The sequence below is a fragment of the Ailuropoda melanoleuca genome, chromosome 13 (assembly GCF_002007445.2).
Source record: "Ailuropoda melanoleuca isolate Jingjing chromosome 13, ASM200744v2, whole genome shotgun sequence".
Classification (NCBI taxonomy): domain Eukaryota; kingdom Metazoa; phylum Chordata; class Mammalia; order Carnivora; family Ursidae; genus Ailuropoda; species Ailuropoda melanoleuca.
Genome location: NC_048230.1, coordinates 67,156,306 through 67,182,001, shown reverse-complemented (window position 1 = coordinate 67,182,001; position 25,696 = coordinate 67,156,306). Strand labels below are relative to the sequence as shown.

Sequence of the window (25,696 nt, the reverse complement as noted above, 5' to 3'; positions counted from 1 at the left end):
AGGAGGCTGCCTTGAGAGAGGGCGCCTCCCACCCAGCCCTGGAGCAGAGCAGGGCTCAGCAGCCCTTAGCGGCAAATGCCCGGTGTCTCTACACCGAGAAGCTATTGGCACATCACACCAACAGGCCCAGGAGGAAGGGCAGCCAGAGGACTGTTCTGGCCTCAGGGCTGTGGCGTCTTAGTCCTGGATCGCTGGCATGCCTGCCCTCGGGGAAGGTGAGGAGTGCCCTAGAACAATGTACAATCCTAGAATACCCTCGTGAGCAGCCAGATAGTGGAGGCCCAGCTGTGTCTCTGCGGTCAGAAGCTAGCCGGGGCCATGTGGAACACAGACCCCTGACTTCTGGAGGATTCCAGCCCCTAGGGGTCACCTAGGCTGATGGCTTTCAAGAGGCATTCTGTACAGCCCACTGCCCTGTGTGACCTTGAGGACATCCCTCCTTCTCTCAGGGACTGTCTCCTCATCCATAAAATGGGTACAATCACAACCTTGCTGGGCCTTTATGCAAGTTGTTGAGTTAAAACACGCTGCACGCCCAACAGGTAGCAGAAGGCAGAGCGTACATGTAAGTGGAAAGACTCACAGAAGCAAAGACAGGGAGGCTGGTACCTGGGGGTCACATTCAGGAAGTGTCTGACATCCTAAAATCTGTGTCGAGACACTGGCCAGAGGCTCGGCCCCAGCACCACCTTCACACCAAATGGCAGCCCCTAAAGCATGTCCACGCAAGTTATCCCAGCTAGTCCTCACAACCATTCAGGGCATCATTGTCCCGTTCCGGAGGTGAGACTGAGGCAGAGGGCCGGGCCCCACGCTGGTCACGTGGAATGCTTTCTCAGTTAAACCTCCCACAGGTGCGGTTCTTTGGTGGATGACTGTCTCCTTCATTGGCCTGTGGGCTCCTGGAGGACAGGAACCAGTGTCTTTCATTCACCACTGTGTCCTCTGGGTCCGGCACACAGTGCACTCAGGAAATGCGTGCTGCAGGAATGAACACGTGAATAAAACAGCTCCGCCGGGGCGGGGGGGGGGGGCATAACCGTGCAGACACAGCGGTTCAGAGCCCCTGGCTGGGTGGGGTCGGCACGCGCCCACCTGCCCCGCCTGGCCCTGCCTGGGACGGACGGGCCCTCACCTCTCTCGGCCGTTCCAACTCCGTCTGCAGCACCTGCTTGGCCAGCTCGGTCTCGATGAGCCTCTGCCGAAGCTCCTCGTTCTCCTCCTCCAGCCGCGCCCGTTTCTTCTCCACCGCCTCAAGCTCCTTATGCAGCCGCACGGAGATGTCCTTAGAGACCTGAGCAAGAGTGGGTGATGAGCAGGGCCCCCCACCCCTCCTTGGCTGCAGAGCAATCCCCGGCAAACAGTGTCTCTCACCACCCCCATTTAGCAGATGAGGAAACCGAGGCACAGAGAAGTCAGCCGAGGGTAGGGGTCACACAGCCAGGAAAGAGCAGAAGCAAAACCCAAACCCAGGCACCCCGTGCTCCCAATCTGTATCACAGTTCAGTCCCAGGAAGCTGGAAAGGCCCTTCCTGTTTGGCAAGGCCTTTTCAATTATCCAGGGCATTCGGTGTTTTCAGTTCTCTAAAGAGCCTGTGACAGGGCCAGAAGCTCATTTTAAAGGGAGGGAAGTCAGCAGGAGTGGAAACCAGAGCAAGATGGGCAGCCCCAGAGCCATCTGAATCCCACTGCTGTGACCAGCACGTGATCCTGGGCAAACCATTTCCCCACTCTGTGCCTCAGTCTCCTTAACTGCAAAATGGGTACAGTAATAGCAGCAACCTCATGGGCCCAAAAGGAGGACTGAATCAGCTATTGCACAAAAATCTCTGGCCCTGGGCCAGCACTGTGAGTGCCGGGGGAGTGGTCATGCCGAAGCTCCGAGAGGGCCATGACTTGCTGGAGGTCATGGTGTGACCCTGAGGCTGGTTTCCAATTGTCTGGGATATAGAACATGCTCTAAATGACAAAGGCTGGGCGTGTGTCCAAGTCACCCGTACAGAAAGGAACTAACAGAGCTGCAAACGCCAATCCTGGGGCCAGGGCTCTGCAGCAAAAGCACCCCATTTCCTCAAGGACACCCTGGGGGTCAAAGGCCAAGAAAGGGGAGCTTCTGGGGATCCGGAAGGCCCTCTGAGCCGGTAAATCACAACTATCCCTGAGCGGTCCAGGGACTACTGTTTGTTGAATACCTACCATGTGCCAGACTCATTCACCTTCACCCCAATTCTGTCTGAGGCTCACAGCCTAAGTGACCTGACTTGTGGTCATGCAAAGCCAGGGTGAGCTGAGCTGGGAGGAGCCCCTGGGATTTGCCTGAGGGGCCAATGTGGCCAGGGCTCTGGAGGAGTCCGAGGGCTTTGCCAGCAAGAGGTACGCGAGGGGCAGCCAGCCCGACGCTCCCTGCCTGCCAGCCTTGGAAATGGCCATGGCACCTGCTCTGCGCCGGAAGGGAAGAGGGCCCTCCCTGGCTCTGCCCTCTGCCTGGGCCCAGGCCCAGCTCGGCATGGACCCGCTGGCAATATGAGACAGGCCAGGACAAACAACGGCCAGAAAGGAAATTCAGCGCTGCCTCCCCCTCCCTCTGTTGCCCCCTGCCGCTCTCTGCCCCTGAAGGTCTCCAAGGACAGCCAGAATCTCCCCCTGTCCACAAAGTGGGGTGAGCAACCCCTCAATATCAGAACAAGGATTTGGCGGGTGGGGAGAACTAGACCAAGTCTGATTCCATCCCTCTCTGTGTGGACACCCACAACAAGTTTAATGACACATTCGAAGTCTCGGTGTGGTCACTGGGAAGTGGAGTTGAGACAGTCCCAGGGGCTGCTGTGAGGAACAAATGACACAGTCCCTGGGCTGGTGGCTGGAACACCAAGAAATACAACTTTTCAATGCACCATCAGCATCACTGCTTCACCCCTGTGCACTGGTTTTATTAACTTGGCCCGAAACCCCACAACCTCACTCTTGAGTTTGGGGTCAGGGTTTTTGCTGGCAGTGTTCAGCCCCAGGCTCTTGGCTGTGGTCCCCAGTTTAGGGCTATTAGGTCACCCATAAAGCCCTTGTCCTGATCAATACTTCATTCATTCACTCATTCATTCATTCATTCATTCATCCTGCTTAGGCCATGGGGGCAGGAGCAGTGGGGCACAGAGATGAAGGCCCCGGACCATGCCTGGGCTCCTTCACATCCCTAGATCCCAGAAGCAGCACGCGGTCTGGCACACGCTAGTGCCCAGTAAATGCTTCTTGGAGAACAAACAAATCCAAGGTTCCAAAAAGGGAAAAGGGAGGAAGATAAAGGAGTGAATGGCTGAAATACGGGGAGCTGCACCTCCCTAACTTGACTAGGGATTCTCCCCTCAACCACCCACCCCACCCACTGTCCAGGGGAGTCTGTCTCCTAACTGCGCTCCCACTTGAGGCCAGCTCCTCTCCGTCTGAGGGGTCGCTCCATCCCCACCACGGCCTCAACCTGGAAGGCAACGCTCTCCTTCCCCAAGCAGTCATGATCCGTGTGGATTCCTGGGTCCTCCTGGGTTCATAAATGATTCTATTGATTTCATCCCTTCTATGAATCCCCAGGCTCCTTCCACACTATTCTCCACAGGTTCTCCTTCACCATTTGTCCCCCACTGCCAAGGGCTGCTAGGTCAAGAAAGCCCAACCCCAGGCCGCTTACAGGATTCCAGTGTGAACAAAAGAGCCCTTAATTTCAGATCCCACAGACCCCTGTGCCCCCAGCAGAGCCCACAGAAGCAAAGAGCATGGTACCCTGAGGGCAGGAGTCTGGTGGCCTCCGCCTGTCCCTTCCTCTCTGAGCCTCAGTGGTCCTGGGTGCTCTCGCCTCTCACGGGTGACTTATAGAATCAGCTGTCACTTCCTGACACCATGTGCCTTTCGTCCCCTCGGGAAGGGCTTTATTATTCCCATTCTGAGGCGCAGAAAGGAAAGGTCACTTGCCCAAGGTCACACAGCTAGGAAGCTACAGAACCAAGGTTTGAAATCAGGTGGGTCAACTCTAGAGTCCTGTTCTCAACCTGACCCTGTTGCTGGCCCGGAGCTTGAAGACATTATGTTAATATCAGTGCTAAAAGTATTAATAAGCCCAGCAGTGGGTTCACGGTGTCACATGCTCACAGGTCCCCACCTGCTTGTCTCATTTCATCCTCTTGCGACCCTCCCAACTACTCCCAGGGTAGGGGGGCTGAGACACTACGGAGGTGAAGCAGCTGCAGCTTCCGGACACCAGGGCAAATCCCCAAAGCACAAACAATGCGCTCAGCCATGAGGTCACTGTTTACAGCGCAGAGGCCTGGCTCCTGCCAAATGCAACCAGCAGCCTCCAGGCCACAGCCCCCCTGCTCATCGGGCCTCTCAGCTCATGGGCGTCCCTGTCACTGTCACTCTGAATCCTCACGGAGCGGGAAGGGAGGTGGGGCCTGGGAGTCTGCATTGTGGACAAGCCCTCCAGGGGATTCTTATCCACACAGACGAGCTGAGATTCTGGCCTCCCCTTCCCTGCCCTTGGCCCTTGCCCTGGCCACTTGCCCTACTACTGCCTTCTAGGTTCTTCTCCTGAACAGTAACACCGCAACCAACATTTGCTCCTTTGCCAGGTGAACACCCCGTGCCAGATTTTGTGATCAGCACTTTCTTTACTGGAGCCATCTCGTTTTATCCTCGCAAAAATCTCTACAGGTAGAATCTAGTTTTATCTCCATTTTCCACAAGGGGAAACTGAGGCTCAGAGATGTGAAGGAGGTTTCCGAAGGCCACACACTAAGCAAGTGGGAGAGCGCGCCTTTGCCCTGCTGCCACCCTGCCCTCCTCATGCTGGGCAGTGTTCCCACTGAGGCTCTGTGGGGCTGCAGGCTGTGAGGACCACAGGCAGTGAGAGAGCCTGGGGGAGAGAGACAGCAAGGTGTTATTCATGGCGCCCTCACCAATAACCTACCTGCTGGACAAAACCACTGGAACGTCAAAAGCCCCATAGATTCAGCTGCTTTCAGCCCCATATTTAACAGAAGGGGAAACTGAGGCCCCCAAAGGATGGGCCAATGCCAGTCCCAGCGTGGGCCAAGGAGCTTGCAGAGCAAGTCTGAGAGTCCCCAGGGATACCCAGCTCTGGGGTCCCCTCCCCAGCTGTGCCCATCAAGCCCTCCCAGGAGATACCACTATTCTGAGAAGTCCCAAAGTGACTGAGAACAAGGCCAGCATGTGGGGAGGAGTGTGGTGGCCAGAGGCATCCAGCTGGGGCTGCAGGGATGAGCTCAGCGCTCCAGCTGCAGGGGAGGGGAGGAGAGGGAAAGAAGGGGCCAAGGTGGACGCTGATTGGCCAGTTCAAATCCCAACAGAAGGGGTGGCCTCCTAGCTCAGAGCCCAGAGACCCCCTCCCACAGGCACACCAGCTGCTCTGTGCTCCTCCCACGGAGGCAGGCTCGGGCAAGCTGGCCCGTGCTCCTCCCTTCCTCCCTCATCTCTCCAAGGCTAACTCTTTGGTGTCCTGGCCCCAAATCCCCAACCACCCAGGCCCCAACTCTGCTTTGCCTGAGCTTCCCCAGCTCTTCCTCACCCCACACCCCGTCCATCCAGTGCCTGGAGTTTGAGTATCTGTGGAAGCACTTATCCCGGGAGCTGTCAGCTTTGGCCTGGGAGGCACACCCTTTCTGAGCTCAGTTTTCTCACCTGCACAACAAACCTGTAATCCCACTAAGCACTGGCAAAGACAATGTGGCCAGCTGGCGCTCACGGTTTCCAGGACCCTTACAGAGAGTGCGCTCTCCCCCCAGCATTCCTCCTCCCCACTCCCAGCTCAGGCCCCCTTCTCCCTCAGGCCTAGGTTCAGAAGTCACTCTGGCAGGAAAAGCCCCCAGGGCCCCGAGGCTGTACCCCCACCCACAGCTCCTACAGTCCCCTGCTCACACTGGGCTGAGTTCTGAGAGCCGGGGGCTGGGCACACAGACAATCAGGCCCCTCCTGCCAGCCTCCAGCCCATCAGCAGGGAGGGGAGGTCAGGCACCGGAGGCTGGTAAGGCTGCACTGTACCCACCACACACTGAATGTCATGTGACCTTGGACAGGTACTTCCTTTCTGTGAGCCTCACTTTCCTCATCCAGAAAATGGGACTAATCACAACAGCTAACATTTTTGAGGGTTTACATTGACATCTTACCTGTATTATCTCTCCTAACCCTCATAGAACCCTGTGAGGCAGGGGCTGCTGTGATACCCATTTTACAGATGAAGAAACTGAAACTTAGGTGACTTGGCTCAAAATCCCAAAATTAGGGCACTTTGGAGTCCAGATTTAAACCAGCCCTATCCAACTCCAGGCCTTCCTGGCTACTGTCATTAGCACAACAAAGAAACCTCCACAGGGAGCCTGGGTGGCTCAGTCCCCTTAAACCTCCTACTCTTGATCTCAGCTCAGCTCTTGATCTCAGGGTGTGAGTTCAAGCCCTGCACTGGGCTCCACGCTGGGCATGGAGCCTACTTAAAAATAAAATAAAATAAAACTTTTTTTTAAAACCCAAAGAAACCTCCCCCAGACGGTGCAGGGACAACTCAGAGCCCGAAATGTGGCTGATACTCGGAGTGGCTGCTCTGAGTAGGGTTCGTATTTATGATACTCCTTTGGAGCACCTCTTCAGTTCACCAGGGATCCCCACTTTACAGATGAGGAAGCTGAGGCCCAGAGAGGTGGGGAACTTGCTCAAGGACACACAAGGAGTGAGCTGAGCTGGGCTCCGCAGGGGCTTCGGGGGAGGCCGGAGCTTACCTTGACGTCCTGCTCCAGCCCACGGATGAGCTCCCCATCCACCTGGCCGGTCTGCGCGGCTCGGAGGCTGCGGCGCTCGGCCTTGCGCAGCCGGTACTGCAGGATGCGGCACGTCTTGCTGGCCTGGTCCAGCTGCTGTCGCAGCTCCTGCAGCTGGTACACATCCTCCTCCATGTAGACGTCCCGCATCTCCAGCATCTCGGCCCGCAGCTCTTCGATCTCGTCCTGCAGGGGGAAGGGGCGGTCGGGTCACCACAGGGGCCCTGTGGCAGCAGCCTGTGGGTCTTAATGCCGGCCACACCCCATGCTCTGCTAGGCCCCTCGGGGGGGCCCCCCAAAGATGTCCGTGTCCTCGTTCTCAGAACCTGTGAATATGTTGCCTTCCATGGCAAAAGGGACTTTGCAAACGAGATGAAGTTAAGGATCTTGAGATCGGGAGATTTTCCTGTATTCTATCTGGAAAGCCCGGTGTAATCACATGGGTTCTTATGAGAGGGAGGCAAGGGGATCAAAGTAGGAGGTGATGTGACGGAGCAGAGGTCAGAGGGACATGCCCTGAAGATGGAGGAAGGGCCATGAGGCAGGGAATACAGGCCACTTCTAGAAGCTGGAAAAGGGAACAGATCCTTCTCCAGAGCCCTGCCATGTGGCCTCACCAACGTAGCCCTGCCAACACCTCGATTTTCAGGCTCCTAACCTCCAGGATGGTAAGATAATAATCTGGAATTGTTTTAAGCCACTCAAATTGTGGTAATTTGTTGCAGCAGCAATAGGAACCTAACTGCTCTGGGGAAGCAGGACAGGCTCATTCAACAAGCACTTATGGGCACTATCTATGTGCCAGGCCCTGTGCCAAGCACAGGGGTGGGAAGGAACAGCACTGACCAAGACTAATGGGGCCCCTTCTGTGTCTTCTGCACAGAGCCCCACTGGGGAGACACATAATAAACCAAATAAAATAATCCTAATAAAATAATCCAAATAAATGGCAAGAAACAAAAAACCCCACAGCGAGGTAACATGCTAGAGCGCTGGGGAAAGGCTGTGTCCGAGGACATGGTCAAGGTGGCCATCTTCAAAGAAGGGACATCTGCGCTGAGGGAAGAAGGAACAGCTTTGCAGATAGCCAGCCAGCCAGGGAGAGATGACTCTAGGCAAAGGGTCCAGTGTGTGCAAAGGCTCAGAGGCAGGACAGAGCCCAGTGTGTGAGAATACAGCAAGGTGGCCAGGGCAGCTAGAGGAGGGTGAGCTGAGGCTGGGGAGATGGACAGGGGTTGGTCTTCTAGGGCCTTGAAGGGCCCAGCAAAAAGTTTGTGTTTGGGTTTTAAGTGGAGGGTGTTGGGAGATGACCTCACTTCCTCAGGGGAGCTCCTGACCACCTCTGTCACCAGCCCCCAGAGGTCCCTCACTTCCCCTTTGTCACCATGAGCACATCTGAACTCTCTAAGAGTTTGTCTCCCTTCTGGGAGTGTGAGTGTCTGGGGCACTGCCCCACGTCTACCCTGATCCCTGCTGTACCCCCACACCCAGCATGGGCCTAGCACCCCACAAGCTCCCAACAAACATTAACTGAATGAGTACACACATGTGCAGTTAGATAAACAACCACAAAAAAAGACATACCGATCTGAAACAACCATTAGACAGAGTGTAAGGGGGTGAGTGAGGGAACTCAGCAGGAGAAATGGACAATTATTATGTCTAATAACAAATGTGAAAACTGTCACAAATAGAAATAATATCTACTCTTAGTAAGACTGAATGAATTAAGTAAGATGGTACATTAAAAAGAGAAACTGAGTCACAGGGGAGGAATGATCTGCCAAAGACATCCCTGAGAAGCCAGAGAAAGCACCCAAGGGTGGTGCTGATGGGGGCAGGGAGGTGGGTCCAAGAAGCAGAAAAACAACTCTGCAGGCCCTGGACAGGGGTCACAATCCAGAGAGTGTGTTCACCAGGCCTCTGCGCCTTCCTTTCCCCAAAGAAAATGGGTGGCTCCCTCTGGGGGCATGGCCTGAGCTTGTCTAGTCCCCTCTGGAGACTGGGTGGGTCGGTTTAATTCAGGAGCAGGGTTAGGAAGCAGGCCTGTTCTTAGTGTGAGAGCTCATCCATCTGTCTGACTCTTGCGGACCATCCTCACATGGTCCTGAAGTCAGGAGAGGAGGATGGAGGGGATAGGGATCTGCTTCTCCCAATGACATACTGTCCCATTCCCACCATCAACCCAAGGACTTCATCCCCACTTGCTACCACGGCCTCTCCCCTAGGAATGGCTTCAGCAGCATTCCCCAAAGTGGATGATTCTGCCTACCCCAGCTGCAGAGGAAGGGTCACCTCACCAGGACCCCATCTCCACTTCCACCTCCACCCCAATACACACAGACACTCACTGCCACCATGCCAAGTGGACAGAACTAAAAGTGGAAAAAGAGGAAGTGGGACAGTCGATGATCACACCAGTCAAAAGAAATGAGGAAGTGAGGGGTCCACACGCCATTTCAGCTGGTGGATTAAGGAAGCATAAAGGAAACGGCACTCAGGAAGTACGGGCCAGTCAGCTAAACCCAAAGTAAGTCAGCCTCCAGATGAGCCTGTGTTCAAATCCCCACCCTACTATTTCCTAACATCTCACTTATTCTCACTGCAGTCACGCTGACAGGTGATGGGGAGGATGTGGAGGTCTGGGTGGACCTGAAGCTCAGGATGAACCAAGGGGAAGGGCAGAGAACATTAAAGCTCATAATGTTGGGCTACATTAATAGAAGTATGACATTTAAGTCACGGGAGATGACATCGCTCAATATAGGACCACATCCAGCACACTGGAGTCAATCTGGGGGGACCATTTATTTTGTTAACTTTTAAATAACTGATTTTTTTCTATTTATAAAAGTAAACCATGATCATAGAGACAGTTTTGAAAGTACAGAAACCTAAATCACCCATAATTCTTCCCCCTGGTCCTAAGTCACACTGGCTCTGGAAGTGTGGTCCCTGGACCAGCAACATACAGCCATCACTGGGGAACTTGTCAGAAATTCTCATGCCTTGGGATGCCTGGGTGGCTCAGTCCCTAAGTGTCTGCCTTCGGCTCAGGGCATAATCCCAGAGTTCTGGGATCGAGCTCCGCATCAGGCTCCTCCAATGGGAGCCTGCTTCTTCCTCTCCCACTCCCCCACTCACCCTGCTTGTGTTCCCTCTCTCGCTGGCTGTCTCTCTTTCTGTCAAATAAATAAATAAAATCTAAAAAAAAATTAAAAAAAAAAAAAAAGAAATTCTCATGCCTCAACCGAGACCCGCTGAATCAGAAACTCTGGGAGGGGGCCCTCCACGTGACTCTAAGGCAGGGGGTTTCCTTCCAGCCTTTTTCCTAAAAGGGCAAGAGCCATCTGTGGCAGCAGCACAAGACCAGGGCCTGACCCAGAGCAGAGACTCAATAAGCATCTATTGAATAAATGAATGAATCCGTGATCTTTCTCACAGGAGCAGCTGGCTCCCCACGGCCTGCCCTGGACCGCAGTCAGTTTCTGAAAATGCAGGATGTTGCATTCACGCCAGCTCCATCTCCCCATGGGGCTAAGGAGGGGGGCCCAGGCCCATGGGGGCTTGTCCCAGCTGCAAGCAGAATACGGGTCAGCCCCTCCTGGCACGGCCCAGGCAGGAGGGCGAGTCCACAAAGGCAAGCTTGTTGCCCTCACGGGCGGGTCAGCTGGGACTCGGGCAGCAGGAGCTGGTGAATGCAGGACTCAGGCAGGGCCTGAGGTGGGGCCAGGGAAAGGGGTGCTAGGCCCCTGGGAGGGGACCCAGGGGGACAGGACCTTGTTTTACTCCAGAGGTTCTTAGACCTCACTGAGCCTCTGAATCTCCCAGGGCTTCTCAGTACTCCAGTCCTAGCCCCCCGGCCCCAAAAAGCCCTCTGGTGACAGTCTGACCCAATGGACAGAGCTGGGAGAGAGGGAGGGAAGCTCAGCATTTTCAGCTCCTTCACAGACAACTCAGGGGCCTTGCTGCTCCTCCCCTCCTTCCCAGACCCCCCAACCCTGTGCAAGTGGGAGGGAGGGGACAAACTCCACTGGACTCTGCAGGCCCAACGGCTACACAGCCAGGTTGTTGGAGACCCCCCAACACCGGTAGGGGAACCCCAAACCTCACTCTCCCCTGCAGACAGGAAAAGGCCAGCATTGCCCACCTCAGAGCCTAGGGGCCCTGATTCTCAACCCCACAGTCAGAAAGGCCAGCCTAAAGAAGCTGGGAAAGGTACTCAGACCAGGCATGGCCTGCCAGCCCCTCAACAGCCCCCCATGCCCTCTGGCCACTCCTTCAAGCTGATCATCTCTTCCCCTTGAAGCTGACCCTGATTATTTAACATGGACTGAGAAGGGGGGTGCGGGAAGGGATATGGGGGGCCTACTGCCAGAGTAGTCTTTATTGAAAATATTTATTTTGCTCTGATTACAGAGGTCATTCCTGTTTATCGGAGATAACTTGGAAAAAAAAAAAAAAGCAGGTCATTTTCTGTCTCCTCCACTATTTCCTGCCGGCTTCTGCAATAGGTCCCGCCCCTTACCCTGGAATCCAAACTGTCCCTGGTCTCTTCCCTGTTTCTGCCCCCCCCCCCCCCCCCCCCCCCCCCCCCCCCCCCCCCCCGCCCCCCCCCCCCAGNCGACTCCATCTCGGGGTTGTGAGTTTGAGCCCCATGTCGGGTGTAAAGGCTAGTTAAAGATATAATCTTTGGAAAAAAAAAAAAAAGCTACCACCTATCAGGAGGCTCAAAAACGACCAGGCACCAGCCCAAGCACATACATGCTCAATAATCTCTTTTCTTTTTTTAAAATTTAAATTAAATTAATTAACATATAATGTATTATTAGTTTCAGAGGTAGAGGTCAATGATTCATCCATCTGATATAATACCCAGTCATGCACAAGAATCTGATCCTCTTCCCAACCCTGTGAGATAGGTACTGAACATGTTCCCTTCTTGCAGACGAGGAAACTGAGGCTCACAAGTTTCCCAGAGCTGCTCAAGCAAGAGAGTAGTGGAGCTGGAATCCAGGCAGGCCCTTCACCGTGTTCTACTCCCAGGTTGGCTTGGGCTAGTCCCTCTGCTGGAATGGCCTTTGCCAGGCTAACTCCTAATTTATGTCTTCCTTCCAGAGCATTCCCTCCTCCCCCAAACCACACTCTCTGAACTCCGTTCTTCTCTGCGCTAACAACAAGTTCAGGTTGCATTTGCCTATTTTCAAGTCTGTCTTCCCCAAGAGCTGGAAGAAGGGCAGGCGCCAGGTCAGACTTGTGTCTGGTCCCCAGCACTGCCCAGGACCGGCACTTGTCACTGTCTACAGGGGGATGAATGACCGGAAGGATGGGCGTGGCTTCTGCCTCTTCCAGTCTCTCCCCACAGACCAGGGTGGGCAGGCTCTCCAGATCCCAGCCCCAGGCCAGCCGCAGGGAGTCAGGGAGAGCCTGGACAGGGTCCCTCTACCCAAGGAACTCCTGCTTACCCCCCCACTCCCTGCCCATAAAGTACATCTCTGTTCATCCCCCCTACACACCCTGCCTATGATCCTGGAGGTCAGCCTGCGGGAAGCAGCCTCTCAGAGGCAGACCCCCTCTCTGAAATGGATTAGTTCCCAGGAATCCTGGGGGAACTGGCCAGGAAGAGTCTCTCAGTCCGCTCTGGGCCAGAGGGCCAAACATGAGCTCACGCTACCTCTAATAATAGCGAGACCTTGCATGGCAGCGCGGGGCTTCACAGTTTACCAAGACTTTCCATCTGAATCATCTCATGGATTGTCACAGAAAACCCCATGGACAGACAGGACAGAAATCACCACCTCTGTTCTAGAGATGAAGAACTGCAGAGGAGCACAGGGAAGGTGGGTCATGCCCAAAGTCACACAGAGAGACCTCCAAGCAGGACTCAGGTTACAGACTTCAGGCTCTTTGCGTCTGCACCAGAATGCAGGGAGCCCATGAACTTGGATGGGAAGGAGAAAAAAAAAAAAAAAAAGCATATCTTTATTTTCATCGACCTCTATCTAAGAATTAACATTTCCCTCCATCCTGGACAAGTCACAGGTGTATCAGCAGTACCCTTGAGTTTGGCACTAAGAGAAACCACAGATATTTCCACACCATGTAACAGGTGCAGAAATGTCAACATGGTGTTTACTCATCAGTACTTTGAAATTATACTAGTCACCAGATCTGATGAATTAATAAACACATACATTACCATATTATAATTGAGAAATATGGTTTGATAACTATATTTCAATATGTTTGGTTTCCTCTGTGTTTGAAACATTTAAAAACATTATTCTGACAATTATGCTCAGCAGAGAGCGTCCACGGCACAAAGTAAGAGGGAGCCTGTGTTCCTTCTGCAGCTGCCCCCTCTGTGGGGTCTGGGTTGACCCTCTCTCTTCTCCATTGGGGCACAAGGAATGGAAGCAGAGCTCCACTTTCAAGCCACATTTTAAATGTTGCAGGAAAGAATGCTTTCCGCGAGAAACCCACTCACATATAAGATGATGAATCTTTGTACAGTGAGGACAGAAGCAGGGAGTTTAGGTTTGGGGCCCACTGGAACACTTGCACGTGACAATGACTCCGGATGCTTGGGTCTGATGGAATTGGTCTGGAGGAGTAGATGGCGAGGTCTCCTGACCTGCCAGGCTGGAGATGAAAGTGACCAAACTCGAGGCCCCTCTGCAGAGACATGGCAAGAGGCAAAGGGTGGTGTGAACCCAGCAACAGCTGCCTCCCCTGAGAGCAGGGAGGGAACCAGGCGCACAGAAGGTTCCTAAAGGCAGGAGGAGGTCACCTCTTACCAATCACCAAGGAAGAAACTATACCGGAGCAGAGCTCCCCCAGCTACCTCCCACCCAAGAGAGTCAGCCCCCATAAGGCTAGGGTGGATGGATGCCTGTTCACCCAACACCCCCAGAGAGCTCAGAGGTGAGCCCTGCAGACTGCCCTCATACACCAAGGCTGAGTCCAGTGCAGGGAGCCAGTATCTCAGCCCCACCAGCTCCCATTGGGGCTCTGCCCTGCCTGGGCCTCCTTCCACTATGTATGTCTCCCACCTCCTCACTCCACCACGTCAAATGCCACCTCCACCAAGAAGCCTCCCTGGTTACCCCAGGGCACAGCCTTTTTGTATGAACAATTACTGAGTCTCTATAGCGAGCCAGATTCATCACCAAATCACTGAATTTAACCCACGGGATGGCCAGTTTTCTCCCCACTAATTTGTTCCCCACTTAGTATATGGAGTGCTTTTGCTTTTTTAACCATGTTACTCCCCTGTTTAAAACTCTCCAATGATCACCAAAATCTGGAAACAACCCAAACATCCCTCAGCTGGTGTACGGAGACATGGTGGCACATCCACATGAGGGAATACTACCCAGCAACAAGAAGGAATGAACTGCCGAGACCCCCAACACCGTGGCCCAGGTGTAAACGCATTCTGCAATGTAAAGGAAGCCAGACTCAGCAGGCCACTGGAGGATTCCCTTTCTATGACATTCTGGAAAAAGCAAGACTGTAGAGACAGAAGACAGATCAGCAGTTGTCAGAAGCTGAGGAAGGAGGAACTGACTAGAAAGGGGCCCAGGAGGAGTTTTGGGGGGCAGATGGGACCGTTCCACATCTCGACCGTGGTGGTGGTTAGAGAATTGTATGCCTCTGTCCGAACTCACTTTACGGTATGTAAATCATCTGACCTAACAGCAAGACAGAAGCCCGACCCCTGCCCACCTCCCCATCTTCATCTCCCCGTATTGGCGGCTCTCCCAGAAATCACTTCACCTGTCCCACTACTAAGCCTCTGCCCCTGCCGGACCCTCTGCCTGGACGTCCCTCCCCGCATCTCTGCACTCCTGGCTCCCCTCATGCTCGAAGCATTCACGTAAATGCCTCCTCTTCACAGAAGACTTCCAGACCCCTCTAGGCCCACTGTGTCCGTCTCAAACCTGTTTCTTTCATAGGACATGTCACAGGCTTATCTGTGATGTCAATTATCTTACTTATTGATCTGTTTGCTTATGGAATGTCCGTCTCTACCACTAAGATGTGAGCTTCAGGAGGAGAGAGCCTAGCCCAGTGCCTGGCACACAAAGGATCAGCTCAATAAAGAGCTGTTCAATTAATAAAGGGGTCCTAAGATGGGAAGACTCCCATCCTGTTCCATTCCCCTGCAGAAAATCACCTCTAATCAGTGCTGCTGTGTTTAAATCTAATTCTGTGATTCTGTGAAGCTAATGCCCATGGAGGCCTGGGAGCCTAGTGATCGGTCTCAAATCCTGGCCTATCAACTCCCAGGCTGCATTCCCAAATATGTCACCTCCTCCCCAGGTTCCGGGGGCCTGACCTGCTGATAGGTAGACAGACCCAAGAAGAATGATAGAGCTGAGCTGAAGGACCCAAAACTTTCTGCCTGTGGGAAAGCAGAGCCATTCCATGGAGGGACAGGAGCCTTTGCCTGGCCTGCCTTCTCCCACACAGCCCTGGCCACCACGGTCCCTCCCTCGGGCTAATCCCAGGCTGCCTGCCCATCTGCCACCCTGGCTCTGGCCTGGGGTACTCACCCCAGCCCGGAAGGGCTGACCTGCAGGGTGGGCCAACAGTGGCCACAGAGGCGGCATGCCAGCCCCCTGAGAGGCTAGGGCAGCCATCTGCTATCCCTTCTGTCCATCCCCCAGGTCTGTCAAGGCTCCAGATGAGATCATTGGAGTTGGACCCCAAGGAAGGCATAAGGCTCTGCAAAGCTCTACTTCCCTCCCCACTCAAAAGCAAAGACTCCAAGAGCAAGGCAAGGGGTCGGGGGTGGGGCAGAACAGGCAGGGACACTGAGGCCTAGAGAAATATTAGGGACAATCACATGCCCCCCCATCCCCGAAGATCCAGAGTCAAGCAGAGAGGGACTCTGGGCTCCTGCCTTCCAGCCCAGAGCTCAATCCAGCTTAGCCTCCTTGGGTGAAAGCTGGGCTCTAGTCTGGGGACAGTCAGGGACAAAGGTCCTAGAGGAGGGCCAAGACACCAAGCCAGGTATGGCCATGCCACATAATGCCCCTGCTCCAGCTGGCATCCTGGTCCCAGTGACCCACAAGATCATGAGGGACGACAAGGGTCTTAGACTTGCCCCTCTAACACCAATAAATGGTAACAGGCAAGAGCCCTCTCGCCACGCCAGGCACAGGCCAGGCAGCACCCACTGCCTCATTGTATCCCCAACGACCGGTGAGCAACCAAGGTCAAAAAGGCCAACAGTGTGGCTCAAAGTCACACGCTAAGTGGCACAGCCAGGATTCAAGTCCAGTTTGAGCTCTTGTAAACCAGACCAGACAGTCTCTATAATGGGACAACAGCTAATATCTACAAGGGTTTGCCGTGTGCCAGATACCTGGCTGAACTCCGCGTGACTGTCCATTATCTCTTGCTCAACAACAGTCCTCCGGAGGCAGGTGCTATTATTTTATGCCCATTTTACCAATAAGCAAACAGAGGCTCAAGGAGATGAAGGCTCCACACCCAGTCTGGAGTGTGCCTCCCGAATGGCAGAGCTTTGCACATGAGACCGGACGTGTGTGTGTGTGTGTGTGTGTGTGTGTGTGTGTGTCTGGGATGACAAGACACCCAGAGGGCACTACCCATCAAGGCCAGCCTGGCTTGCCGCTGGCCCATTCCAGGCCTCCCCCAACAGAACAGGGAGACATCGCAGCCCCCACAGCCTCGGGGGGGGGGAGCTCACAGTGGGTGTGCCTGACGGTGTCCCTCTCGTCCTTTCTGTGTGAACAGGAAGGAAGGCAGCATTTGGATCTGGATGTGTTTAAAACATCTCCCCAACAGACTCTGGGCTGCAGCCAAATCTCCAAGCAGGGAGAGCACAGGGCTCAGAGGTCTCTGGGGAGGGAGAGCGAGGCTGGAGAGGCGAGGGAGCGGCTCCAGCACATCCCAGCATCTCACACCTCGAAGCCTCCACTCCTGCCATCCTCCTGCCTGGCGCCCTGCAAAGAGCACCACCAGACCGCCTGTCCTTCTGCCTCTTGCCATCTCCAGGCTGTGTGACCTCTGCCAAGCCCTTTCACCTCTCTGAGCCTCAGTGTGCACCTGTGTAAAAGGAAGGGGCTAGGTCCCACCCGGGTAAGGCAGAACACATGGGGGAGGGGCTGACACACAACCTGTAATTACCCAATTAATAATCTAATTACCATGGAGGTAAATGTCCCCAAGGAGCCCACAGAAAGTTCCTGGTTGTCTAACACAGGAGCCGGGCCTGCAGCTCAACGGGCCTACAGCTGAACGCAGGGAGGAGGAAACCAAGGAAAAGGGGAGGGAACTGCAAAGCACCAAGGCCCTGCAGGTGGGAAGCGCACAGGGACTGAGGCCTAGGTGTGAGGGTCAGAGGGGAGCTGGAACAGGGGTGAGGTGAGGCTGAGGGAGGCAGAACCACACAGGCTGCCCAAGCACTCGGCCAAGGCCAAGGAGGGGAGAGGCTGATGCAATTGACCCAGAAGATCCCGAGCAGATCTGGGGCAAACCAGCATAAAGCTGTTTAGCTGGGCCGGCCTAGCTGTGAGATCCCAACTATTTTCCACTGGAGACCGTACTTCTCTCTGTGGCCCAGGCGACAGGAGATGATTCACCTAGGTTTTAGTATGAGAGACCCTGAAGGCGCCCTCCACCGGCAAAGGGGTATCCCCAGATTAGAGTCTGCAGCCCTGGCTGTTCGGAGAAGACTGACAGGGGGTGGGAGGGAATGGGGGGATGTATAGGGAGAATTGTGTTTGGGGATCCCCAGGAGGCAATTCAGCTCCACGCACACCTCCCAGGCCCCTGCTCCAGGCCGAGACTCACAACCGGATCCAGGCACGTCTGCCATCAAGGACCCAGGGTTCACAGGCAGTCAGACCTGAGCCTGCCAGTAAGGAATGAGCCTGCCACTAATCCTTACCTATGTGCTTCCCCCTACTAATGCTCACAGCAACCCTGAAGGCCGAGCACCGTCAGCATCCCCAGTTGACAGATGAGGAGACTGAGCCTCCTTAAAGGGGAAGCTCATAGAGGAAAAGGCAGAGCCAGGATTCAAGCCGAGGTCGGCTTGGCTCTAAGCACCGTGAACCCTGGAGAAGGGCAAGGCTGGCCTGCTGCTCCCACCTTGTCTGACTCCCCGCAATTCCTCAGGGGCCAGTGCCACCTGCTCAGACTGCTGACACTGTGCTGACCCGCGGGCCTCCAGGGAAGGCCAGGGTCAGCCTGTCCCAGAACACCCTGGAGTCTCTGGCTCTTTCCCCACTCCAGCTCCAAGTTCCTTCTGGCACCAGAGGGCAGAGAATATGACCGCAGATGAGATCATGTGTATCGGCTACGAGGGGAATGACCTTAGTAATAACCTTGGCTGCTGGTCAGGGCCCTGCCTGGAGCTTAGCCGAGCCCCTCCCCGGGGGAACTCCCTCTCCCCCGGAGGCTACACAGGATGTGGGGTTCCTTCCCTTCCTCTGTGCCCAGAATGCTAATGGATGTGCCATGTACCAGAACGATAATCCCCCCAAGTGCCCTGCAAAAGGGGATTAGATTCCCATTTTACAGACAGGAAGACTGAGGCTTGATGGTGGAATTTTCACATGGAGATCATGCACAGGGAGGAGGTAACAAAGCAAGGTTTGGCCTTAGACCTGACCGCAAAGATGGAATTTGTCCATGAGACCACAGAGCCTTCCTTCCCTGCCACTCTGGGCTCCCGTGCCTTGTGCCTGGCGCTACCGATACACACGAAGGGGGCAGCTCATAGCCGTGCTGTACGGCCCCCTCCCAGCAAGGTGTTCACAGTGCCTCAGCTTGGCATTCAATGCCCTTCCCAAGCAGGCCCAACCCCTTTCCCAACCTCTCCCTCACCACTGCCCACACCCACTATTCCCTCCAGCTCTTCGCTTTTAAGCCTGTAGACCACCTGCCTTTCATTCAATCACACGACAGACATTTGCTGAGTCCCTGTGATGTAGCTGGGCACAGAGACAGCCACTCAAGGTTAACTCCTCAGCTCCAATGCCTCCTCCTCCAGGAAGTCTTCCAGGTCCCTCTTCTCTGAGTGCCCACATCCTCCAACCTCCTCTATCCTGGCCTCCTTCATTGTTTCCCAGGCAGAAATGGGCACCCTTCAAAGATGGGAGCAGCATGGCCCTCCACAGTCCCCAGCAAAGGGAGAGGGGAGGAGGAGGGAGATGAGGGCAAGCCGGAAATTCCAAGGAGATTAGAAGGGAGTTGCCCCTGGCCGTGTTTCTCCTGTGGGCAGGCCTGACAATTGCTCCATTTCTTTCAGCCCATTGGGGCCAGGCCCAAGTGCTGGGCATCAGGGGCCTGCGGGCCTTTGGTGCAACTTCTCCTGACTTAGTGACCTGCCGGGTCCAGGAGGTTCCACGTCAAGCCCCTGTCATACTCCTCACTATTCCCAGCACCCTCATGGAGTTTGTCCACATTCACTCCAGAGGACAGGGACCAGGATTTCCTGTGTTTCTGTGTGGCTGAATGTCATAGCCTCTGTGTGTGTGTGTGTGTGTGTGTGTGTGTGTGTGTGTGTGTGTGTGTCTGGGGATCCTGGTTTCTGGGTCTCTGGTTCCTGGGGCAAATGCTACAGGCCTGACATGTGAGTGCTCTCTGCTCGTGTCCCTGCTTATGTGTCCATGGCTGCGTGTCTTGTGCCTGTGTGTCTCCTGGGTGTGTGTCTGAGCCCCAGGTAAGCATGCAATGGCCTCCACTGCTCTCTTTGTGGAAGACACAAGGCGAGGATCTGGGTGATGAGCTTGTGCGTGCGCCCGCCTGGCAGGGGCGGATCTGTGGATTTCCGTGGATGCTAGCGCCTGTGTGTAATGAGTCTGCGTGGGTTTGTGTGTGTGCCTGCATATGTATGTGTACTTCCGATATGTCTGAGGGTGTCTTAAAGCTGTGTGTCCGTCTGGGACACGGCCAAGTATGTCTTAGGTATATGAGGTGTGTGTGTGTGTGTGTGTGTTTCTGAGCCAGGGGCCTCCTAGATGGTGTGAGTCTGTTGTGTCTGGTAGTACGTGGGTGTGAGGAGACAGATTTTGGATATGCATGGGTCTGTGTCCTTTTGAGGGTGTATCCTCTCTAATATATCTTGAGGTGTGCTTCTGGAAGCCGACAACACACTGGATATACATATATGTGACACGTGCGTGAATGACTGTGGATCTCTGAGCATGAGCTATGAATGTGTGTGTTTGTGTGTGTGTGAGAGAGCGAGCCCAGGGACACTGGCCCAGCCCCTCTGCGAGGAATGCTGGGAGCCCTGGGAGCTGCGCGGTCCCCCAAGGCCTCCGCAGCACGCAGCAGCCACCTCACATTTTCCGTCTCGCTGGAGCTGCCCTCCTCCCCCTAAGACGGGCAAACCGCTGAGGATTCTTAAAGACCCAGCTCTCAGAGCAGCTTCTTCCAGGCCGCCTCCTCTCAGCTGCCCACAGGGAGGGCTGCGACTCCGGGCAGGGACCAGGCAGGAGCTCTGCTGACCATAATGACCACCCCCTGCCCCCACCCAGTGACACATTCTGGGAGCTGAGAAGAGCTTCACAACTTGCTCCTGGGCCAGACATCTGGCCTTCAGCCTGGTAGCCAGGAGGCTCTCAGAAAATATGGGTTGGGGGGGGAGGGGAAGAAAATATGGGTTGAGTGAATGAATGAATTAATGAATGAATGAATGAGTGAATAAATAAATGAATATGGGTTGAATGCCTGGAAAAGCAGGTAAGGGAAAGGGACAAGGACAGGCACTCACATTTACCGTGCAGCCCAGTGGAAAGGGTACGGCCCTAAGGCAGGCATACTTATCCCCCACTTGACAGAAGAAGAAACAGAGGCTCAGAAAGGCGGAGCCTCTCACCCAACATCACGCTGCGTGTAACGGGCAAATCCAGACAAGAACCCTGCTGTGTGAAAGTCACAGGCCCAGGCTACATCCTGCATGGGAGAGGGTGGGAGAGCGAGGGGGCAATGGGAGCTCCTTAGGGTTTTCCAGAGAGGATCCCAAGTACGTCAGCTGTGCAACCATGGGCACATTACATAGCTTCTTGGTTTCCTCATCTGCCAAACGGATCTGACGTCAGAACCCTCGACACGTGTTGCTGTGAGGAGTAAGGGCTTACTCAACCCAGAGCCTAATGCACTGGGAGTGATCCATGGGGGACAGTGTTCATGAGTCCAGAGCCACAGAAGTCCAGAGACCCCAGGCTGGGGGTTCCCAGGCTGCTTTCACATTGCAGCACCCTGGGCTCCAGCCTAACCATTAACTAACCCTTGAGGCTGGATCCAAACCCCCATCATTTCCTCCAGGACCTCAGACTCCCCCAATCCCAGTCACGTGCAGCACTGGTGCAAGGTACATACTCTCATCCCTGCATGCACGCGCATGTCCCTCTCCCCCTGCCTGCGGGCTCCAGGCTCCAGCCCCAGCACACGTTACCCTCACTTGTTCCCGACAAGTCTTAGCCTAGAGCCTGGCACACAACAGGATTCCTTTCAGCAAGCTGTGTCCCAGACTAGACGCACTGTTAGCAACCCACACTCACTGCTCCAGTCATGCTACAGGAAGAACAGGACGCAGAGGTTTGGACTCCTGGCTGTGACCTGGGGCCTCCATTTACCCAACTGTACAGTGAGAACGGGAGATGGATTAGGTGCTTCCCCTGGGCACTCCTGGGCTGACATCTAGATTGGTTGTACTTCAAACACTCACACCTAGAACCTCCAAGGAGGGGTGGGGTGGGGGGCAGCCTTGCTTCACGGCGCCCACACAGCAAGGAATGTGATCACACTGTCCTGTCCTCCCGGAAGTAGCTCCTGATTTATTAACATCCTAAAACTGCGGGGATCCACCTTCCTGGCTTCTCCCAGCTTCCCCAAGAATGAAGACACCTATCTGAGCAGATAGGATGGCTAACAGTGACAACAATTCCCCAAGAGATGTGGGATTTCACTGCTTGTAAAATGTCTTCTCGTCTATTCATACCTCCCTGATTCCTGAAAACAATCTTATGAAGTTGCACAGGTAGGTTCCATCTTCATTACAGAGATGAAGAAAAGGAGCTCAGAGAGGCCAAGTGACTTGCCCGTGGCCACACAGTAAATGGCGGAGTCAGGTCTCAAAGCCAGGTCTTTGGGCCCCAACTCTCAGATCCTTCCATCTACACTGCGATGGGTTCCCCACATGTCCTCCCCACATGGCACATGGGTAACGGTTAGTGGTGATGGGGCGCTGGAAGAGCCCAGACCACCAGGGCTTTGAAGGTCAAATGCAGTCGATGTGTCTGCTCTGCAGCTAAAGCTGCATCTTAGAATCCTGGAACCTCAAAAGTTCATTATCTCCAGACTTCCTTGGCCAGAAGGTATCCTGAGGTCAGGCAGCTCAACTGTAGCCACCACATAAATCTCTCCCTGCATCTTCCTTCTAATCACAACCACCAACATTTTGTACAGTTTACAAGCTGCTTTCCACAAACCTCACGTCTTCGTCCAAACATGCAAGGTCATCCAGCCTTTGTTTGAACAACTCAAGGGACAGCGAGCTCACTCCCTTCTCTGTAGCAGCTCCTATCTCTGACTGGGAGGTAGCTGCCGCATAAGCTCTTTCCCCACTTGGGGCCCCTGGGCAGGCCTCATGCAACAGGAGATCTGCCACCACCCGTGAGGCCTTCCTTCCCCAGCTGACAGCTCCCAGCGCCCCCACCCCTGGGAGGTGAACCCAAGCAGGGCCCCACCGGACTTGAGACTCAACCCAGGTAGCACGAAACCTACAGGGTACACACCGGGGATCTGGAGTCCTTCTCCTGGTAACTCAGTTTCTGCATCTGGGGAGCAAAGAGGCCCAAGGGGCAGGAAACACGTCAAGAGTGTAATACACTCTTACTCCAAGCCCTGGCTGTCTGGAGAAGTGGCTCAGGGACCCAGAGCAAGTCCCTTCCTCTCTCTGGCCGCAGTTTACCCATCTGTAGAATGAACAAAACACCTCCTGTGACAGCCCCTATGCTTACGGCCCATATCCCCAGTCTCTAGATCTTCACCTCACCTCTGTGAGATTGGTGGCTGGGTCAAACAAAGCTCCAGCCAAGTTCATGGACCCACCCAAATGCTCACAGCAAGAACAGCACAGTCTGGCCTGGCCTGGCTCACCTCTCCATCCAACCTCCTTCCTCTCTTCAGCTGGCTGCAAGTCATCCCCCAGGCTGTGGCCTCCCTGACCACCCCCAGCCCCACCTTCACGTGCCTTCGGCACACGTTATCATTCTTGACCCTTACCCGGATCTGTGTTGTGATTTACTGCACCGCTAGTGTTAAATCCCAGTCTCCTTCACTAGACCCAGAGCTCCGTGAACACAGATACGTCAACCCCGTCCACGACTATATCTCGGATCTGCACTAGTACCTGGTACACAGTAGGCACTAAATAAATGGTGAAAGAATGAATAAGAGGCCAGAAGAAAGAGTCAGGCCTGCTTCAGGTGGGGAGGAGGATATTTTGCCACCCACAGAACTCACAGAGAACATGATGGCTGCCTGTGGAAATGTGTCCCACACCGCTGGAGAGCAGCCGTGATCACAAACGCCCGCATCTGAGGCTCAGTCTTTGCCAGGCACTCTAGTGGTGTTTGCACACATTATCTCCTTTAACCCTTAAGGCTAGAAGAAGCATGATACACCCTTTTACAATGAGGAAACTGAGGTCTGGAGACAGTAAGTCACTTGCCCAAGGCCACACAGCCAGGAAGCCAGACCCCAGATCCACCCGTGGCCTGAGGCCTGCCCATGAAGCCTGAAGGGCTGAATGAAAGAGGAACCATGGTTCAGCCCCAGCCCAGGCAGTGGGAGGTGCCCACCAGGCCTTGGTCCCTGGAGACCTTGGACTCAACCCCCAGCCTCTGGGGACTACTGTCCATCTTAAGTCACAGCTGGCCCAGGCAGACTCCAGAGCTCTGCCTGATGACTTCGTGGAACGGACAAGAGCCCACAGGGGTTGGTGCATGAGGAGACCTTGAAGGAAAGCCCCATGGCCCATCTCCCTCGCCAGGATAAACGGTGTGGGCCGGGAGGTCTGTGTTCAGAGCAGCTCAGGAGCAGGGCCAGAAGCAGCCAGGGCACCAAGAGCGCATGGTCAGGCCTCTTTCTGGCTTGTCTCTGTCCTCCTACCCACCCTCCACTTGTCCTCTCCTCACCATGGGCTGCTGAACACTGTGAGCACTGACTGAGCCTTCAACTGTCAACAGTGAATGGGGCCTTTCGGAAGACTTACCCTCCCATTTAACAGATGAGAAAGCTGAGATCTGGCTTGGGGAAAGATTAGGCTGAAGGGGTGAATTATGCTGATTCAGACAGACCCTGTCTTTTTATTTTACAAACATTTACTGAACACATGCTAGAGAGGAGATCCTGGGGGAAAATGAGGAGGGAGAGACACAGTTGAGCAAGGCCCCAAAAGTCTCACAAGAGAGAAACCTACTTGGCCAGAAGAGCCACAATGAAAGCTAAGTGTCACCAGGCAGACATCAATCAGCAGAGTGATGTTAATTCTGTGGCTCTCAGCCAGGGTCTCTGGGGTGCTGTGCCAGGCCATCAACTAACAAGAGTAGCAGGTAACATTTCGGCCTCTTCCAAAACCATGCCCAGCCAGTGGTGGTAGAGCCCATGAAGCTTTCAGTCTCCCTAGCTAAGGCCAGCACATGAGCACTGGGCTGTCTGTAGAGCTGCTGGGTACCGGGCAGTGGGCAGGAAGAGACTGGCCAGTACCCAGTAGGTGCTCATGTCCACTGAAAGGGTGAAGGCAAGACAGGTCTGCTCTCCGGGGAAGCTCTCAGGTCATCAAGATGCCCAGACAGAATGCCCCTTTCAGACAGACAGCTTCCCTCCTCTCACTGGGAGCACAGGAAGGACAAGGGCACCGGCCATAAGGGGCCGGTGCGACTGCTGTGTGTATAGGGCAGAAGAGAGCAGGAGACAACATCCTGGGATTTAGGAAGCTGTCTGAACCAGTTCTCCCACGACATCATCCTCCCGGGCTATGGGACCGTTAGACTGGGCGGAAGTCGGACTCTAGCCAAGGGGATGTTCCCAGATGTCATGCTTTCAAACAGGACCCGCCCTGAAAGGCAGGCGGGGACAGGCCTGCACCAAGGAAAGCCCTGGGTGAAGACTCAGAATGGTGTTCCAGCCTCTCCTTGGCAGAGGACAGCCACAGGTTTCCCTGGCACAAGTGCACACCAATACCTGTCCCCCGAAAAGAGAGCCACCAAAGACCCAGCCTCTGGTCTGGGGGTGGGGCTTCTAAGAAGCTGATGGACAGGGGTCCAGCCCCTCACTGACTACCCCCACCCCATCCCAAGTAATGCATCAAGGCATCTTCCAAAACAGTTTCCTCAAGACTCCCTCCTTCCAAAATCAGGGCCCTTTAGCCAGGCTCCTCAACTGGGCTCTCCTCAGGGAGACGGTTCCCCAAATAAAAAGGGAGGCAGGATGTGTGGGAGCCCTGGATCGAACTCAGGGTGGTCCCCGAGGATTTAGGCTCCCTTTCCCAGCTCCTTCAGTGGGACGGTGGGCCGGCTGGTGTCTCAGGCCCCTGGGGCCTCCACAACCCGCGCCTCCCGCGCCTCCCCTTTCCCCCATCAGCGCCCCCACCTTGAGATAGTCGTTCTCTGAGCGCAGCTCCTCCAGCTCTCGCATGAAGCCGCCGGGCCCGCAGTCCAGCATCTCCTCAGTGAGGTCGGAGAAGGCGAGCGAGGCACTGAGTGGCAGGCGGCTGCTGCCCACCGACGACGCGGCCGCCGACGGCTCATCGGGGGAGGCGGGCGGCCGCGGGGGCTGCTGTGCGGGCGGCGCAGGCTGGGGCGGCTGCCCGGTGCGGGCCCCCG

The 25,696-nt window shown here is 54.9% G+C and overlaps 1 protein-coding gene across 3 annotated transcripts in view; it reads right to left on the bottom strand.

Moving 5' to 3' along the window:
* Window positions 1-25,696, bottom strand: part of SOGA1 (suppressor of glucose, autophagy associated 1) — a 66,253-nt gene that overhangs the window by 39,637 nt on the left and 920 nt on the right. The window contains exons 1-3 of one of the 3 annotated variants that reach the window (XM_011219629.3): window positions 25,464-25,690; window positions 6,780-7,004; window positions 1,136-1,294 (exon numbers count right to left, since the gene is read on the bottom strand). In XM_011219629.3, coding sequence (XP_011217931.1) covers window positions 1,136-1,294; window positions 6,780-7,004; window positions 25,464-25,535 — 456 coding nt within the window. In that variant the 5' untranslated portion in view covers window positions 25,536-25,690. Of the gene's footprint in view, window positions 1-1,135; window positions 1,295-6,779; window positions 7,005-25,463; window positions 25,691-25,696 lie in introns of those variants that run through there. The other 2 variants (XM_034639776.1, XM_034639775.1) reach the window with 2 other exon arrangements.